Consider the following 18,605-nt stretch of genomic DNA (forward strand, 5'->3'; position numbering starts at 1 on the left):
TTTTGGCACCCCCGGTATTTTGCTGATTTACCATGTTAACTGTCACCCCAATGTGATGTGAGGTTCAAATATAGGGCTTTAGTCTATTTTAATTTCCTGTATTTTCAGCAAGTTGAGTGTCTACCACATAAGAACTCAATTCATATTGTATAAGTTAATACATTTAAAATACAAGGTATGCAAGTGATGTTAAATGCAGTGGAGAAGTATACGGAGGAGAAGGAGAGGCTGCTGGTTGTGCGTTTTGAATGAAGTGGTTGGGGAAGACTTCACTGGGTAGGAGACAGTTGAGCAAAGGTCTGAAGGTGCGGGAATGAGGCTTGCAGCTCCCTGGGAGAAGAGCGTAAGGAACAGCAAGTGCAAAGATCCAGAGGCCAGAGCGACTGCAGCAAGATGAGCAAACGACAGAGCTGTAGGAGGTTAGAGTGATGATAAAGGGCCAGAGAATGGGGGCCACACATGCCATTTTAAGGCCTTTGGCCTTTATTTCAAGTGAAATATGAGGCGATTTTCAGTTTTTGTGCAAAGGAAAGATGTGATCCAACTTAAGTTTTCGAAGGATCGCTTCGGTTGCTGTGTTGAGAAGAATCTGTAGGAGGCCGTGCACAGAAGCAGGGAGACTCAATCGGAGGCCATTACGGTACCCTTGGGGAAAGATGGCAACATGGAGCAGGGTGGTAGCAGTGTTGGTGGTAAGAACCAGTCCAAAGAAAGCTAGTGGGATTTGCTGACAGATTGGGTATGGAGAATGAAGGGAGGAGTCAAGACGGACTCCAGGTTTTTGGCTTTAGCAAAGATAAGGATATAATTGCTATTTCATGAGTGGGGGAGACTGTGGGAAGAATGGGGTTTGTAGGAAGAGTTCAGGAGCTGAGTTTTGAGAGAATGAGAGTGGTTTTGAGATAAAGATGTGATTCATTAATGTGTAGATGGTATATAAATCCAGGAGGTTGGGTGAGGTCACCAAGAGCTGACAATAGAGAAGTGGCCCAAATACTGAGCCTTGGCTCATTCCATTCTTGAGGGGATGAGAAACCAGCGAAAGAGACTGAAAGTGCAACCAGTGTGGAAAACAAGTGGTCAGTGTGGTCTTCTAGAAGCCAAGGGAAGAAGGTGCTTCCAGGAGGGTGGGGCGATCAACTGTATCAGATGTTGCTGATAAGTCAGGTAAAACGAAGCCTGAGAAGTGACCATTGGACTTAGAAATGTGGAGGTCGTCAGTAGCCTTGACAAGCGGGTTTTGGTAAAGTGGTAGGGATGAAAGCCTGATTGGAGTGGGTTTGAGAAAAATTAGAGACGAGTTGGAGACAGTCAGTAAAAGTCCTCTAAAAGGAAGGGCGCTCAGAGAAAAGGTGTTGTAGTATATATGGAAGGTGAGATGGAGTCGGGAGAGTTGTTTTCATAAGATGGGAGAAATTAAAGCATAGTTGTATGCTAATAGGAATTTTCCGGGAAAGAGGGGAAAATAAATAGCATGGAAGAAGGAGGGAGGAAGAGCCTAATCCTTCTTTCTGTAGGCAGGAAAGGCTGCCATTCAGCGGGCGGGTGGAGGGCCTGGTTCTGGATAGAGCCAGGGGCAGCCCACCTGTGGCAGCAGAAGGGAAAAGAAAGTACGTATATGGACACAGAAGCAATAAGTAAGTGGGCAGATGGTTTATGGCAGAGAACTTGTGGAAGTTCTCTGACTGCTCTGCCGATCCAAAAGGAAACAAGGTCATTACTGAGAGTGAAAACGGAAGAGGAGGCGTTGAAGGTGTGAGAAGAGAGCCGAGAGGAGAGTATGGTAGGAAATATGCTCAAGATTGGTGAGCAGCATGAAAGGCCCGCCTGAAGCGAGTGGTCACGATTCTAAAGTAAGACCAGGTGGCTTGGTTGGTTGGTTGGTTGTCTCCAGCTGTGTTCAGCTGCAGGCATACAGGTACAAATTAGGTGAGTTATATTTAATTCAGATTGAGGTCGTGTCATGTGGGTATGTGGCAGAGAGAGGGGGGTGCAAAGGATTCGAGGTGTGTGGGGGAGAGAGGTTACAATGGTAGACCATGGAATATAAACTGGATGTGGAGGAAGTGAAGTGGGGATTGAGGGATGGTGAAAAGGTGGTTGGATCGTTGAATTGTAGGTCCTGTTGGATTTGAAGAATTGCTGGAATTGGGTGATAGAAGAAGTGAACTTGAAAGATCAGAGGTGGTGTTTGGAGAGTAGGATGTTTGAAATCGAGACTGCGGGGTTGCAGTAACTGGTAATGACAAGGTCTAGAGCAGTTCTGTCCAATAGAAGTACAATACAAGCCACCGATGGAACAGGTTTTCTAGAAGCTTTTAAAGTAAAACTGATGAAATTAATGTTCATTTACCTTATCCCAATATATCTAAAAATATTTCAACAAGTAACCAATGTAAAAATTACTAAGATATTTTACTTTTTTGTATTTAGTATAAAATATAACATATAAGAAAAGCTTTTCTTATTTTATTGAGCCACATTTCAAGTGCTCAATAGCTACACGTGCCTAGTGGCTGTATACAGCTTGGAGCACATGAGCATGGGAGTGAGTGGCTGAGGAAGGATGGAAGACAAGATAGGTCGGGGGACTTCGGGGCCAGGGGATTCGAAGAATCATGCCCTCCACTGAACTGCATGGGTTTAGAAACCATCAAGAATTACAGCAAGGATAATGGGGAGCATGTGAATTCAATGCTAAAACATCACATAAAGCTGTTAGGGGAACTGAAAATTGAGTGTACTTTTTAATCCTTCAATTTACTTGTGTACAATTAAAATTTCACTTTCCTGAGATGTGTTCTAGTTTTTAACAAAGCCTAAGTATTTTTTTTGTGTTGGACCCCTTAAATGCTACACATCTGTTTTTCCTTGCTGTCTTGTAGCTTTTACTTTCCTTGTCCTGTTGCTTTTAACTTTCTCTGTCCTGGTTTTTCACACAGCCTCCTATGAAGGCAGTCTTTAGAGTTTGGAGGTAAGAATTTCCTAGAAGAGGATGAAAGAATTCGGGTCTGGCTATAAAAATTTCTAAGGTTTTTTGTAAGTAGACTCTTCAATCCAATGGTTCTACTGGATACTACTAATTAAAGGGAACTAATTGGACCAGAACTAAACACAGAATTCCAACTTTTGGAGATATTTTGAAAGCAGCAGGCTCTGCCTCCTAACTATCGCTGTCACTCACCCTTGTCCTCTTCCTTCTAAAGGGAGGTGATACAGTGCAGTGGTTGCCAGTGTTATCTTTGGAATTGGAAAAGCCTAGGTCTTAATTACATCTCTGCATCTCTAAGCCTCAGTTTCCTGACCTGTAAAATGCCTCCTAGGATTATTGTGAGGTAAAGCAGAGCTCTTGGTGGGTAGAAAGTTCTCAGTAAGTAATATCTTGGTCTCTCTCAGTTCCTCCTCTATATCATAACCAAAGATAAGTTTCTTAAACATGCATTTGACCATGTGAGTCTCGCATTGGAAAGTTCTGGCCTCCCCTGCCTATTGATGGATCACATACGATCTGGCCACTGGCTCCTTTCAGCCCTGAGCTGTTAGGCAACTTACTCCTGCCTCCTCCAAAACTGCACCTTGTTTGTCAGATAAACAGCACTGTGTACCTGGGGTGTTTGATTTGCTGACCCCTCTGCCCTTTTGAGACCCAGTTCAAATGTCACCTCTGTGAATATGTCCCACCAATCCCCAACCCCACATGCTCCCTTTCCTGGGCCCAACAGCAATTTGTACATACCTCTGATTTAGTACTTAATCATATTACTCTGTTTTCCCTGCTGGAACTGTGAATTCGGAAATCATTGACTCATACGTGTATCTCCAGCACCAAACGTTATTTTTTGTAAAGAATTATTGTTATTAATTGCCTATGACAGGCTTCCTTTTAAAGAACAAATATACTATAAATAAAGGAGGAGATTACTTACACACACTATCTGTTACCTTTGGAGTGTGTGTGTGTATCTATTTATCGTGTCCCGCACCCCATCGGCCATGCCTACCCACGTCCTGAAAAGCACCTTCCCCTTTAAGTAGCAGCTTCAATCTTTTTGGGAACTTTTCCTGTCTCATGTAGAATTAAGCAAGCTCCTAGTATGCTTCCTTGTACGAGAGATCCTTGGTAGGGCTTGGACCGTTTCCTCTGAACTATAATGAGCAGTTGAAAATGCCTGTCTACCCCAGGAGCCCATTGGCACCTTGATGGCAGAGCCCCTGTCCTTTCATGGGAATGTCCCTGGCCCTCGCTTGTAAAGAATGAATAAATTTTGAATAATTTATAAGTACAGATTTTTTTAAATGATAAGGAAGATCCCATCACTCTACTTGTCTTTTTAAGGTCCTTGTCATGTCAATAGCTTTATAATCTTGTAACATTCCAGAAAGAAAGCCAAAGGTTGACTAAGGAAAAGTGGAAATACTTGTATTTACTTTTTTAACCTTTTTTTTTTTTTTACTAGACTTAGGTTTAGGTGTATCTGTTTTGCAAAATTTTTGCAGAAATATGTGTATTACCTAGGAAAAAAATATGTATTTTTTAAACATTAAATTAAAAAAGCTTGAACTTTGAATTCTTTTTCTTTTAGCTTGGGATGTGGTGATGTCAGCGAGACTTCTCAGAGCCCTGGCCGGATCTCACTGTATTCTATCAAAAGCATGCCACTGCCAAACATTTGTTCATCAGACAGTAAAACCACTTAAGGAACTTGAGAGTGCAACACGTTGCACCTGGACAAGAAGCCCAAACTTGGACTTGTTCTTTCCTGGTACATCAGCTGGTGGTTCGAATAAGACCCAGATTCTGGAAATGAACCGGAACCCATCACAGACGGGCATATTCTATACAATAAACACTGCATATCGCCAAGATGAAAAAGCACACCTTCCAACCAGGAAGTCTTTGGGCACTCAGCGGAAAGTGACTCACAAACCAAATCTATTAGGCTCTAAGTGGTTTATAAAAATATTAGAGAGGCATTACTCGTCCACACCACCAGAAACACTTGTTTCTAAACAAGACTTGCCGCAGATCAAGAGACCACTAAAAGCCTCGAGGACCAGGCAGCCATCCAGGACCAACCTTCCAGTTCTGTCTGTGAATGAGGTAAAAACGTGTGGTGGTGGCACTTGTATTTCACAATAATCACCCTCTAAACGGGTGCTTTGCAGCATAGCCTTCCTGCGAGCGTAAGAGAACTGGTGGCCCGCGCGCCTTTTTTTTCATCAAGATCTTTGAAGCCTATTAGTAAAACCTGTTACAGTCAAAGGGAATCAAAATCTTAATTTTGAGAATTAGTGATACGTCTAAAGACAAAATATAGGCTATTAAATGTAAAAATAACAGTTTGTGAAAGGGTTAGTTATTGGCCTTCTTTGAAAAAGAAGACTGTCAAGTCCAGTCTAGCAATGGTACTGTAAAAAACACCCATTTAAAAAAAAAAAAACTAGAAATTCTTTATTAAATTAAAAAAATGTTTGGCAGCTCTGCAGACAGGTGAGCTTGGTGACTGCATGGCATGGGGTAGTGAAATGACAGGGCATGGTAGGATCAAAAGGCAGCGAGGAGGTTTTTGCCTTTCTATCCTTTGAAGGTTGAAGGGGGTATTTTTATTCACTATTACAAGGTTTTTGGGAATCTCTCAGCTATAATCACCTTTCCCTCCTGTATGATAAATATTTAGAGTCAGGATCAAATCCTTTGTTAACCTTTGTATCTTGCATAATACCTAGAACTGTGCCTTATACTTAATAAATGTTTATTAAGTTGGAAAGGATGGAAGAGACAAAGGGATTTATGCCTGTAGTCCTCAGCATTAAAAGTAGGAATGTAGAATATTTAAAACTTGATCAGGCCTGCTGAATCTATTGGAAAACAGAAAATGTCTTTCTGAGAATCTTGATTCTGGGGACCAGACCCTGAGAATGTTTCATTTGATTATGTTTTGGTTTGGTTTGTTTTTTTTGGGTTTTTTACTGTACAGTTGACATTGAAAAGGTTTACAGACCTTCACTACTCATCCTCAGGTTATGAAGTTAGGGGTTGATTGATGATTTGTATTTTGGATTCTAGTTTTGTCTAAATTCTTGTGTGGTTTCTCTGAACCCAGATATTAAGGATGGAAGAGTTTCACTTGTACTGCTCTGTTTCTTCTTCCTAGTGCCAGACTTTTGGTTATATTGTTTAGCTTTGTGATAGTCTGGGAAATTCAGAATCTCAGTGACTGAAATGAAATTAAGTACAGAAACCTGAATTCATGGCAGATACAAAAAAGAAGAAGATCAACTCCCTTTTTTTCTTTTGTTATATCTAGCAGCACAGAGCATAATCGGGTTTCTTACAAAGATACTGATAAGGTCAGAGATGGCACTTTTTTTGTAGTTGTCGGTTGTAAACTATCAGAGAGGCATTATTTCTCTGGGCTTTTGTTAGACATTGAAGCAGTTTTCCTGAATTCCACTTTTTATTTTTCTGTAGGATTTTTTTTTCTGTTTCCAGGAAAGGACTTGCAGTAGATTTTCAAAATTTAGCATAGTTTCAAATGCGATAATAAACGCATTACACTTAACAATGGAGCAAGCAATTGACATAAACAGAGAAATAAATGTTACCGAGTACCTGGTATGAATAACTCATTTAGCTGAACATTTAGTTGTAAGCATCCCAATGATTAAAGAAAGGAGGAAATCCCCCCTGAGTTGTATATTTCTGTGGTCTGACAGGGGGGAAAAATAAGTAAAAATGTCCTATGAGAACTTTCACCATCACCAAATTTAAGGAGTCATTTATTCCCTGGGTCCTTATATATAGGAGAGTTATGTAACATAATTGATGTGACTTCAGTTGGAGTTTTGGAAAAACAGAAGCAGTAATGTTGTCTCTCTAAAAGCACGGGAAAATGATAGAAAGTTTTACATTTCCAAAAGCATTTCTAAAGTGCTCTGAGGTAATATAATTTTGGAACATTATTTTTTGGTGATCTTACTTTCCATTGGTGAACACCTTCGACATGTGACTAGGTTCTCCCCATGGGGTGGAGACGGGCTTTTATCTGCTCCAAAGGAGGTCCCCTCCGTCTCCTCTCCGCATGGGCTCCCTGGGCTGGCAAATGCTTTGTGGTGCAGTTGGCCTTTCTGCCCCGCCGGACTGAGACAGGAAGGGACTCTACTCATACCGAAAGCAGGCATGCTTTGTCTCGTTGCCCACGTGTGCCCCTGAGCTGCCCTCTCCTGCCACACAGCGTGCTCTTGGAATCGATGAGATGAGGTTAATCACCCCTGTATGCGAATCCACTCTGCCTGGTCTCATTGGCAGAGGTCATAACCTGCTGACATACTCAACCCCCATCCCGTTGGCTCAGAATTTCTCATGGCAGCCACAGTGTTGTTTGTTGGTGTGTCCTGTTTTTCAGGAGGAGGAAGCCAGAGCATAAGGACTACTGTCCTGTGCAGCATGGGCCCTGACATGAGAGAGAGAATGCTGGAATGCCCAGAGGTGGTTTTCAGATAAACACCACAGTGTGTTGTAAATTTAACTAGTGGGTTATTAATCTTTTTTTTTTAATGAAATAGAAAGTATCAAAATGCATTAGTCATGGTAAAGGTAAATATTGTTTTGGGAAGCTTTGTGTCAGTTATAGGTGTGTGTGCACATGTGTATATATCATATGTGCTGTGTATATGAAAGGATTTCTCACCATGGGTTGTGGAAAAAAACTCTTAAAAGCTAAAGCATCGTACTAGTAATGTAAAATGTATCCGTGTTTAATGACTTGCACCTACAATCTGCGAAACAGGATCAACATGCATTTTTTCCCTTAGTAATTTAGAAGCAACATTGCTGTAATGCATTAACATTCTTCAGTAATAGAATGTGAATGAAAATAAACTTTCTCTTTTAAGACAAGTGTTCCATCCGAGTGTGCAATGCTCTAAAACAAGAATCATACAGAGATTTCTAGCCCCATCTGCTGGAACATGTTCTCTGTGGCCCGAAAAACACATACTGAAATGCATTGGTTTTCTTGGCTTTGGGTTGTTTTGTTTTATTTTTAACATTTTAAAATAGAAAGGCCTAAATTTAGGTCTTAAATCCAGTAACTATTTTAGGCTGGTTTGACAATTTATTTAAGAACAAGTTGTTGAAACCCATTTTAAAACCTGAAATTTGGTGTGTGTGTGTGTGTGTGTGTGTGTGTGTGTGTGTGTGTGTGTGTGTAAAATGCTTAATAAATAATGATTCATTATAAAAATGCAGAAAAAAATACATGAAAATGAAAGTCTCTCTCAAAGTAACACCTTTAATTAATAGGGAATAAAATGCAGACAAGACACTTCATGGTCCTTTTTCCCTTTACCAAATGGATTTAAATACAGCCTTGGAATTTAAACACAAAGGAAATAAAACCAAAAAAAGATATGTCTACCGAGTCAAACTGAAAAACTTTGTGAATCATTTATTAATAGAAGAAGCTATAACTTAAACAGAGACTCAGATCCAAAATGTTTAAGGAGGAGATAGAAAGTAGTGTGGCAAGCCATATAAGCTATGTGACATTGGCTAGAACATTGAGCCAAACTAAATAAGACATGGTGAAAGAGGAAATGTGACATTCTTCAGAGAATCTGCAGAGAAGATCCTTGGAATGGCTAAGGAAAAACAGCTTGCATTTTAAATTTTATTTATAATCTGACTATTTGGAGCTCAGAATAAATTTTCTCATGGAAATAGTGATTAAATGCCTTGCCTTTCCCCGTTTTTGAGAGCGCAAAATAGTATAAATTTTCAGCACAGATGGGCCTGGTCAGTAACATAAATGGTGGTGAAGCAGGCATGAGACAGCAGGGAGTGGGAGGGGCTGCGTGGGCCAGAGAACCAGCGCCCCTCCCTCAGCCCTCGTCAATTGTGCCAGATCTTCCTCTTGAGCAAAAGATGGTGGAAATTTGGATTTTGTGTGAAATCGCGGTTGATTGTGGATAGTTAATTCAGATCTTGAAAGTACTGCGTGAGTCGCCTCCTGAGTTGAGTAGTTCTCTGGGCAGTCAGTCCACCATTCTGATTCTAGAGACAGTTGGGCTCTGCCATTTCCAGTACAGTAATGGGGTCCTCCACTAAACTAGCTCTTGACCTTCTCCTTATTTCCTATCTTCTTTGTGCCTCCTGCTCTTCCCACTCTGGCCCAAACTAAGCATGTCAGCTGTAGCAGTCACGGAATTCTGACATCCAGTCTAATATACTGTGATTTTTGCTTTAGCAAGCTTCAATAAATTTGTGCAGTTTCCCAAAGTCGGGCCTGCCTACCCTGGCCTTACCTGATACCTCTAACCAGGATTCCTTTCTTTTATCCAGCTTAGTCTCATATCCTGTCAGCTCTTTTTAATTCCGTGGAGCCTTAAAAGAACATAGTGCTAGCAGTTCTAAACCATAAGCAGACTGATTCTTTTACTCCAGTAACTAGCTAGTAAACTATCTGTACTTTGGCTGCATGGATCATGTTTTGTGTTCCTGCCTTCATGTGACCATGGGACTCAGCTTATCAGGTAGCTGGAAAAGGAGGGTGCTACGTCCATTCAGCCTCATAGTCAACAACAGCTTCAGCTTTGTCTGGCGCCTTTTTTTTTTTAGGTGAGCCATCCTGCCACCTGTTGGCAGCTCAGCAGCTGCTCAGCTTGGGCCGGGACTCGAACCGCTGTTGCTCAGAGCTCACACTCTTGAGCGAGCTCTTAACCAACTGAGCCACTCGGCCGGCCCTGGCTTCTATTTTTTTTCTAATTCAATTAAAACTATTTTGTGTATGAGTAGATATTTTATTGCTTTTAGGTTTTTCAGTTTATGAGTATCCTTGGGTCCTCTGTTAATTTCTCTACTACTTTTTAAACGACACACTAGAACTGTGTAACAGATTGAAGGAAAAGACAAAACGGTTAGGCCATTTCTTGAGAAAGGGCAAAGAGTGACAAGTAGGAGGAAGGAAGGAACTAATATACTACTTTTCTTAAATTTCATACTAGGAGTAGTGGAACGGAAAGGGAAAGAATTTAAAAGGAGCTGAGATGAGTTAATAAAGCCCAGGAATAAATGACTCATAAACCTCCTCTGACCAATGAGGACCAAAGCACCATGTGTATCAAAAGATAATAGATCACTAATATTCTGATGAGTAAATATTAAAAACATTATGAACATGTGAAAATTCAGATGTAGTTGCTTGATAAGCATTTTCATTTCCCATAAATTTTGATGGTTTAAACATATCTTTATGCCCAATAATAACCTACAAAATGTTGAACGTTTGTGCCTGTCGTGGTTCTGAGCAGATGACATTGATCGGCTTATTTAAACTTCACAACAATCCTATAAAGTAGGCATTATTCTTATTCTGATTTTTTAAATTAATCAAATTCTCTGCCTGAGCTCTCAGCGCCTGTGCTGATAGCTTTTGAACTTTATTGACCCCATCCTGAAGTGAGAAATGTATTTTGTATTATACATCCATACCGACTCTGTGGACTCTGTGTACATACTTACATGTATCTAAGTGATAGAACACATCATAAAAATTTAACCTTATTGTGAATAATGTATTCTAATATTTTCTATTTTATTTTCATTAGTATTTTTTCTGTTTTTTTAAAGCTGATTTGGGCCCACCAAGCTGATATCAGGACTCACTAATCGGATGTGTGTGTGTGTGTGTGTGTGTGTGTGTGTGTGTGTGTGTGTGACTTACAGTTGGACAAAAACACTGTGTGGTGCCGTGTTTCCATATGTGTGTGCTGTAGAGACACAAACCATGAATGTTTACCTGTATACACAGACAAGACACAGTGCAAGAACAAAAGCACTAACCAAACCTGGATGCATTCTCAGATTTACAGAACTTTTCGTTTAATATTAACCAGAGTAATAGTTCTGTAATTCCTTTGTAGATTTATAGTGATCTCTGCCTGTACAAGGCTAGTGACAAGCTGTCAAATAATAACGTTGCTGTGAAAAAGAGTCATGGAAACTCAGGGTTGGAGAGACTTTTTAAATAGCATTTCTTCCGGGCACCCATATGATGCTTTAATTCTCCCTCATTTGCTCAGTCTGTGCTTGAAATACTACCAGTTGGGGAGCAGCTCCCCTGATGGTCCATTGTGTATTTCTGGCTAGCAGGAGAAAGTTCTTTCATAGATTCTGCTGAAATCTGTCTTCCTGTTGCTTCTTTCTCCTCATCCTTGACATACCCCTTGGATGAGTCTTTGAGATGTATGAAGAAAACGCTCCCGAGTGCTAGCTTTGCAAGATGGAGTCCTGTAAGGTGACAGCAACCATTGCAGACACTTAGCCCCTTGCTAACCCATGTCATGCTAATCTCGCTGAAACAGGACCTGATGCACTGCACAGCATTTGCAACTGCAGATGAATATCATCTTGGAAATCTGTCTCAAGATCTGGCCTCTCGTGGATATGTGGAAGTAACAAGCTTGCCTAGAGGTACATCTTGAACCTGGGGCCAAGTATGTTAAAATGTACTAAGAAAACAGTTTTCCTGAGATACGTTCTTAAATATGCATTTGCTTAAGTTTCATTTTCTATTTAAAGGATTGCATCAAAACAGTGGCTTTGAATCTCTTCATACAAATGACATACAAAGATAAAAAATTAAAATGTATCTGCAGAGAACTCAGGTTTCAGATTACAGTCATTAAGGTCTATTAAGCTTTATAGCATCAGTATTACCTGGGATAATCAAAGGCCATGACATTTCTTTTCTATCAGATTAAAAACTATTAACAGAAGAACCCGGAAATTGATCAAAATGGTGAGGAGAGCCTTTGAAGAAAAATTAACCAGTATAATCCAATACTTTAAAATTCACAAAATTAGTTAAAAGGTAAACACAATATTATAAAGAGAATTAAAATGAACCGAGAGTATTAGAATAGTATCAGGAAGGATTCTTGGAAAAAACAACCTGCTTTATATTTAAAAATAAGTAACTTGGAACATTTTGGTGGAAATTCATGAATTTACCTCAAAGTAGCAAAAATAGCAGGTTGAAAACCTCTTGGCTATAGAAAAAATTCTTAAGAGCAATTGACCCCATAAGAAATAGTGGAAATGTCATTATGCTTTTTCAGCCTTGATGATCTGAACAGACTATTTGTGCTATTTGATGGCAGAAACAAACATAATTGAGTTAGAAAAACAGAGCTATGTCCAGGGCCCCTAAGATGAAAAATTGCCCAGGGGTGTCCTTGGCTGTCGGGCAGGGCGGCCTGTACACCGCATACTTGGGGGCTTCTTACCAGTGTCACTGGCCTGAGTCTTCCGTTTCCTCTATGTTGCTCTTGGCTACATAGGTGAACTTGGCCCTCGTAGGATATATAGCACTTGGGAAAGTTAGATTTCACTCAAAAAAAGGTTTTTTAGGATTTGGTTTCTATTTGAGCCCCTCATCCCCCAACCTGTACCAGGAATTCTGAAACTGTGAAGATCCTAATTTTAGGTTAGGAAATTACATATAACTTTTTATGTATTACTATTAGTATATTTATTAATATATTAATATATTATTTATTATTTATATTATAGAACATTTATATACTTATAACAAATGTCACTATACTAGTATATAAAGCAACTTATTGATTATATTAATATATATTTGATAATATTTAAAAGGTTAAAATGTTTAAATGATACAGATGACTACTGTGGTAGTTTTCATAATTAACTTTGAAATCAGATATGTTTTGAAATGGTCAATATCTTTATTTGTGTATATTTTCTATTCAAAATTTACACAATGTGATTTAAAATTCTGCAGAATTAGTAGTTTGAGAATTATATTATTAGTACTATGAGAATTATATTAACATATAAAATTATAAAGAAAATTGTATTTTATTAGTTACAATAATAAAATTGTATTTTATTGTTAATGGTTCTTCAAATTTTATTTTAATTTTGTAGAAAGAAGTTTACTTCTTGAGCCATAGTTGTATTGAAACTAACACTTTAATAATTATTAACCAGGATAGAGATTACTGAATCAAAATGGGTGTGAATGAACAGTTTCAAATAGCAGAATAATATCACAGTTGTTGAATGTTTTGTGAAATAATTTCATATGATCCTTTCATCTTCATATACTAAATACTTTCAGAAACCTTAGAAAGATGGACAGTGTGTTATAGAGTGCTTAATGGTATATGGAGAAATGATCGTAAGTTCTTGGTTAAAAGTATATAGGTGATTCTTACACCTTGTGTCACCTCGTGACATAGGTTTTTAGTCATTTATTTTAAATCACAGATGCAGCAAATATTTTGGTGATGGGTGTCAAAAATTCTGCAAAAGAAGGGGATCCTGGAACAATATTCTTCTTCAGGTAAGACAAACAAGAAACCCCACTGGGCGATGGGGGCTTGCGGTCAGGTCATGTGGTCTTTAAAGTTGCAGGTCTACCCCCTCTGTCAGCAGGAAATGTGCTCAAAATTTGTGATTTAAATTTATCTTTCGATTCTTATTTTACCTAGGAGGGTTTGTCAGTTTTAGGAATCTTCTGGTAAGTCCTCTTATAAAATGAAGGATTTTTAAAACCAGTAAATAACCTTCCCCTGGCTTGTCTCTATTTGTAAATCTGGGTTTACATTTGCGAAGTGTATGTAGAGAATCCTATTTCCCTCTTGTCTTCAATGCCCCTTCCCGGGCTTGTGCCACCTGCCCTGCTATCTTCCTTTTCTTCCTTCTCCCTCTGGAGCTCTTTAGCTAAAGTTTAAGCCCACTTTACCTGTCCAGAGACTTCAGACCGGAACCCTGACTCACATTCTTTTATTTAAAGCTTGTTTTAATATCAAATACTACAGAGTAGCTGAGGGGAAGGGTCACAATAATAAAAACCACGTAGAGTAATTTCATGTTATCCTCACAATGCCTAAGACGGCCTGTTACTCCCCTTTTGCAGCTGAGGAAACTGAGGGTCTGAGGGATTGCGTGAATTACCCACAGTCGTAGGACTAATAAGTGGCAGAACAAACAAATGGAACATCCGTAAGAATGCAAATTTTGATAAAGTGTTTCTGGTCTTTGTCCTCCTTGTAGTTGATGATAACTGGAAGCTATATTGTTGTTCCTGTCGACACCTCACCTTGCTTTTGATGTTGCTTTGGAGAGAATCCAGAGTTCAACATTTAGTCCAAGTAGAATAGCGTCCCCTTTGCCTCAAGTGAGGAGTTTGGATTTCTGAAGTCCCCTAGGTCAGTGCCATCCATTGGAAATTGAGTGCAAGCCACAAATGCATGCCTCATATGCAGTGATATGTTTTCCAACAGCCACAAAATTTTTTAAAGTTAAAAAAAGATGAGTTTAATTTTGAACAACACTAATAATAAATATTGCCTGAAGCTAAACTTTATAGTGTATTTTATTTAACACAACATATCTAAAATAGTATCATTTCCACATGTAATCAGTCAATAGTTAATGAGATTTTACATTCTTCTTTTCATACTAAGCCTTGGAAACCTGCTGTGTGTTTTACACTTAGCAAAGCCCCTCTCTGTTTGGACCAGACTTATTCCAAGTGCTCAGTAGCCGCACGAAGCTTCTGAGCGCCATACTGCACAGCCCAGCTCTAGACGGAGGGCGCACAGTTCCTGAGACCTGTCTGCCTAGAAGCAGTACCCTGAACTAATCCTCTGACTGTAGCTTTAAACGTCTCTCAAATCCATATCCTGAGACCCTATGCTGGCCTATTGCAACAGTTTGCTACCTGGTCTCTTGCCTGTCTTCTCACCCCACCACTAGTCTGTTCATGTATTATAGGCAGGATAATTTTCCAATGGGTAATTCTGATCACTGTACTCTCGTGCTTAAAATTCTGTGGAATTTGACCAAACTCTTCATCACAGCACCAAGTTCCTTGCGGGGTTGGCCTCTCCCTGCCGCTAATCTGATTGCCCTCTACTTCCCCCCATCCACAGCCATTCACACTCCTGGCTGTTTGTTCTGGGATGTAGCCCTGTCCCTCCCGCCTTCTCTCTGAGCCCAGGCTGTGCCCTCGGCCGTGTTGCCTCCCGTTCTCTCCTTTGACCAGCTCTGCTGGTCCTTTAGGAACTGTGCCCCTCCCGTGTACATCCAAGTATATTCTGCATAATTCTGTTATAGCACTGATCACACTGTATTGTAATTGGTGGTCCAGGTATCAATGGTCTTTTCTAGATTGGGAGTTCCTTGAGGATAGGAACTAGACATACTCATCTTTGTAGCTCAGATGCTAAGCACAGACTCACATATATATTAATACTAAGCACATTGCTTAAGAAGTGTCTGAAGACTGGTATGGGGCCAACATATTTTCACTTTTCTTTCATTTCTACCTTTCCTTCCTCCAGTGCAATAACCCAGAGCCATACCCCATTTTTATTTACTACCTGAAACAGCTCAACACATCAAACTTCAAAAATCAAAATAAGTTCCTTTATAGTTTTTAGGCCGTAAGTTCTATCAAAGCCAGACGTGGATTCACAGGGCCTCCTGTGGCTTCACTGTAATTGTGCCGTTAGCATCGTAAAGATGGGTGGCTTCATCCTATAGGTGCCTTTAGCCATCAGAGGCTTTAATTCATCTCGCTCTCTGTATTCCACAATTATTAAAAGCATGACCCTTTGTTCTTCTGCAGCAGGATCTGCCTAGTGAGAGCTAAGATAGACCTCAAAAATGTCCTTATTGGGCCGGCCGAGTGGCTCAGCTGGTTAAGAACTCGCTTGGGAGCACCAGCTCTGAGCAGCAGGGTTGCAGTTCAGATCCCACATTGAGGGCCAGTGACGCTCGCCCTCTACAGCTAAGATGGTGAACAACAGCTCAACCTGGAGCTGAGCCACTGTGAGTTGCCGGCGACGGCATAGGCTGCAGCAGGACTGCAGTGGGTTGCCGTAAGCTACGTGAGTGGCTGGCAGCTGGTGTGAGCTACCAGGAGCCGCTGTGAGCGGCCGACCAATGACCGGCGACCTATTGCCTCACCCAGGAAGAGCGCAATGATAATACCAACATGGGCCAGTGAAGCGACGTCCTCCACAACTAGACTGAAGAACAAAACAGCAATTTGTCTACGTGTCTGTTCCCCTTCCCCGATTCCCCAATAAAATCTGAAAAAAAAAAAAGTCCTTATTCTGATTTCTGTACATCAGAATTGAACCAGGTATGAAACAGTATAGATACATGATATAGTTACATAGTATTACAGTAATTATTTGTTCTGCAAACCTTGAATTTTGGAGAAGTCAGGTTTTATCAAGAGTTCAAGTACCTCTTATTTTGGCAAATCCATCTGGGAACTATAATGTTCAGTCAATAATACATCGTATATTTTTTAATTGCATTCTGGATACATTCTAGAAGTTATCTAAACAAAGCTTTATGAATAGCCTTAAAGAATGTATTCTACTGTTAACTTAGTTGATTCTTTTATTCTTTTAAATCAGGGAAGGAGCTGCTGTGTTCTGGAATGTGAAAGACAAAACTGTAAGTATAAATAAAGTGTAAAAATTTGGTTTCCTCAGAATAAATTGTTAACTAGCACTCAATAATCTGAGCCATTAGAAGAAAAATTAACAGATAATACACAACTTATTTGCTCTGTATTAGATGATATTTATCCTAGCAGCTTCATCTTCTAATTTTAATTTCCTACGTTTTCCGTTCTCTGTGCATACACAAATTTGTGGAAAATCAGAACAGTCCTGGTTACACTGCAGATGGAAAGAAGTATATTTCTTACATGATAATCTACCAAATGAATCATGTACACACAGTTCACGGGAAGCTGGCTGCTCTGAGTCTTATTTTTAGATCAGTTTTCTATAACTTTATCACTCACAGGAAATCATTTCTTCAGTATCCCAATCTGGATGTGTTTAACACAACCTTTTTAGAGGCATTTTGATAATACACATCAAAGCTTTATATTTAACTCAGCAATTCTTCATCTAAAAAGTTATCTAAAAATGTTCGTATGCACAGTATGATCCCATTTCATATAATAAGCAAAATAAATGAACATACACAGAAAAAATTCTGGAAGGCCGTGCGCCACGTTTAATGGTTACCTTTGCGGGGAAGGAGTTCAGGAGAGCAGAGAGATTGTTGCTTTTTACACCTTTGTGTTGTTTAAATTTTTTGAAGTATGTTACTTTTACATTTTAAAAAAGATTTAAGGAGTACAAACCATAATTTTACTAGTGGTTTTCTTTGGGTTGTGGGATAATGATAATTTTTATTTTCTTCTTTATGCTCACCTGTGTTTTACAAATGTAAAGACAAATGAGTATATCTTTCTGATGAGTTTAATATCACAATCAAATTGCTCTCTTCTTAAAAACTTAACAGAAGAAATGTCATCAAATGTAATGAAAATGTATTGACACTGTAACATACTTCTGTGCGAAGGAGTCAGGTGCACTATCAGGTTAATCTTCCTTTTCTTCTAGATGAAGCAAGTGATGCAAGTTCTAGAAAAACATGAAATTCAGCCCTATGAAATTGCATTGGTACACTGGGAAAATGAAGAGCTTACCTATGTAAAAACAGAGTAAGCAACGTTTTATCAAATTTACCAAAGGGGCACGTGGAATAACGAGGTAAAACAGTAGAGGGGATAAATGACTTATAAATTTGGAGACTAATTTTAAGAAAAAAGTTATTGGTATAAAAACAAAACCTAAACAATACCATAAATAGAAGTGGATAGACGTTATTGTTTTTGCCTTCTCAGGCTACCCATAAATTAAAACAGATAGTATAACCCCAAAGTGGTAAGTCTCCTAAGCAGCCTAAATCAGTAAAATAGTATGCCTTTATCAGAATGAACCTGTCAGATTGGTCTAGTAAAGTTCTCTTAAGTAAACCCATTTTTTCCCTCTTGATTATGGGTTTAACAAGGAAATATAATGATGGGGTGGTCCAAGAGAACCACCTGTAGAAATGGGGTGCTTGTAAGAAGTGGGGTCCTGACACACTATTCTCAGGTAGGGGACTCCTGCTAGCGGATTCTTGCCTCTGCAAGGGAGAAATGAAGAGATGTTAGGGCAGAAAGAGAGGGCAGCAGGAAGAAGACTGGAAGGTCTCTCCTCACCGAGTTACGTGTCTAGTGGAATAGGAAAAAGTCTCTGTGTGAAAAAAGAAAGTGATGAAAGGCGAGCTTTAGGAACATTTGGAAGAAACACTAGCTGTGGAAAGACTAGATGGGATCTGAGCTAAGTAATTACAGCCAACAAAATTACTTCCTCACCTGTGTCAGGCGCTGTTCTGACTGCTTTTCACCCATCATTTCATTGAATCCTGACAAAAACCCTGTAATTGCAACTAACTTTCAGAGGAGACAGAGATGTCCCATGTCGCCCAAGGGCTCCTGGCTAAGTGAGTGAGGGCCTGGGCCCAGCATGGTGACTGCAGCGACTGCAGTGGAAAGCGAGGATGTGACCCTGGAAGATACAACAGATGAGGCGCTAATAGAATTTCATTAATTATTAAGCACTTGGTCTTGTGGTTATCGTTCCCATAAATTCCTCTTTCGTGCTGTCCTTCCAGATCAAACTGTTACTCACTAGGTTCTCTCGCTCTT

The 18,605-nt window shown here is 39.7% G+C and overlaps 1 protein-coding gene across 1 annotated transcript in view; it reads left to right on the forward strand.

The window, feature by feature from the left end:
• The window catches only part of RMND1 (required for meiotic nuclear division 1 homolog), a 36,094-nt gene that overhangs the window by 790 nt on the left and 16,699 nt on the right, over positions 1–18,605 (forward strand). Inside the window, exons 2-6 of the mRNA XM_019638934.1 lie at positions 4,584–5,101; positions 11,365–11,473; positions 13,298–13,373; positions 16,468–16,507; positions 17,473–17,573. Coding sequence (XP_019494479.1) covers positions 4,584–5,101; positions 11,365–11,473; positions 13,298–13,373; positions 16,468–16,507; positions 17,473–17,573 — 844 coding nt within the window. The remainder of the gene's footprint in view (positions 1–4,583; positions 5,102–11,364; positions 11,474–13,297; positions 13,374–16,467; positions 16,508–17,472; positions 17,574–18,605) is intronic.

This window comes from Hipposideros armiger, unplaced genomic scaffold, assembly GCF_001890085.2.
Source record: "Hipposideros armiger isolate ML-2016 unplaced genomic scaffold, ASM189008v1 scaffold_41, whole genome shotgun sequence".
In the NCBI taxonomy this organism is placed as follows: domain Eukaryota; kingdom Metazoa; phylum Chordata; class Mammalia; order Chiroptera; family Hipposideridae; genus Hipposideros; species Hipposideros armiger.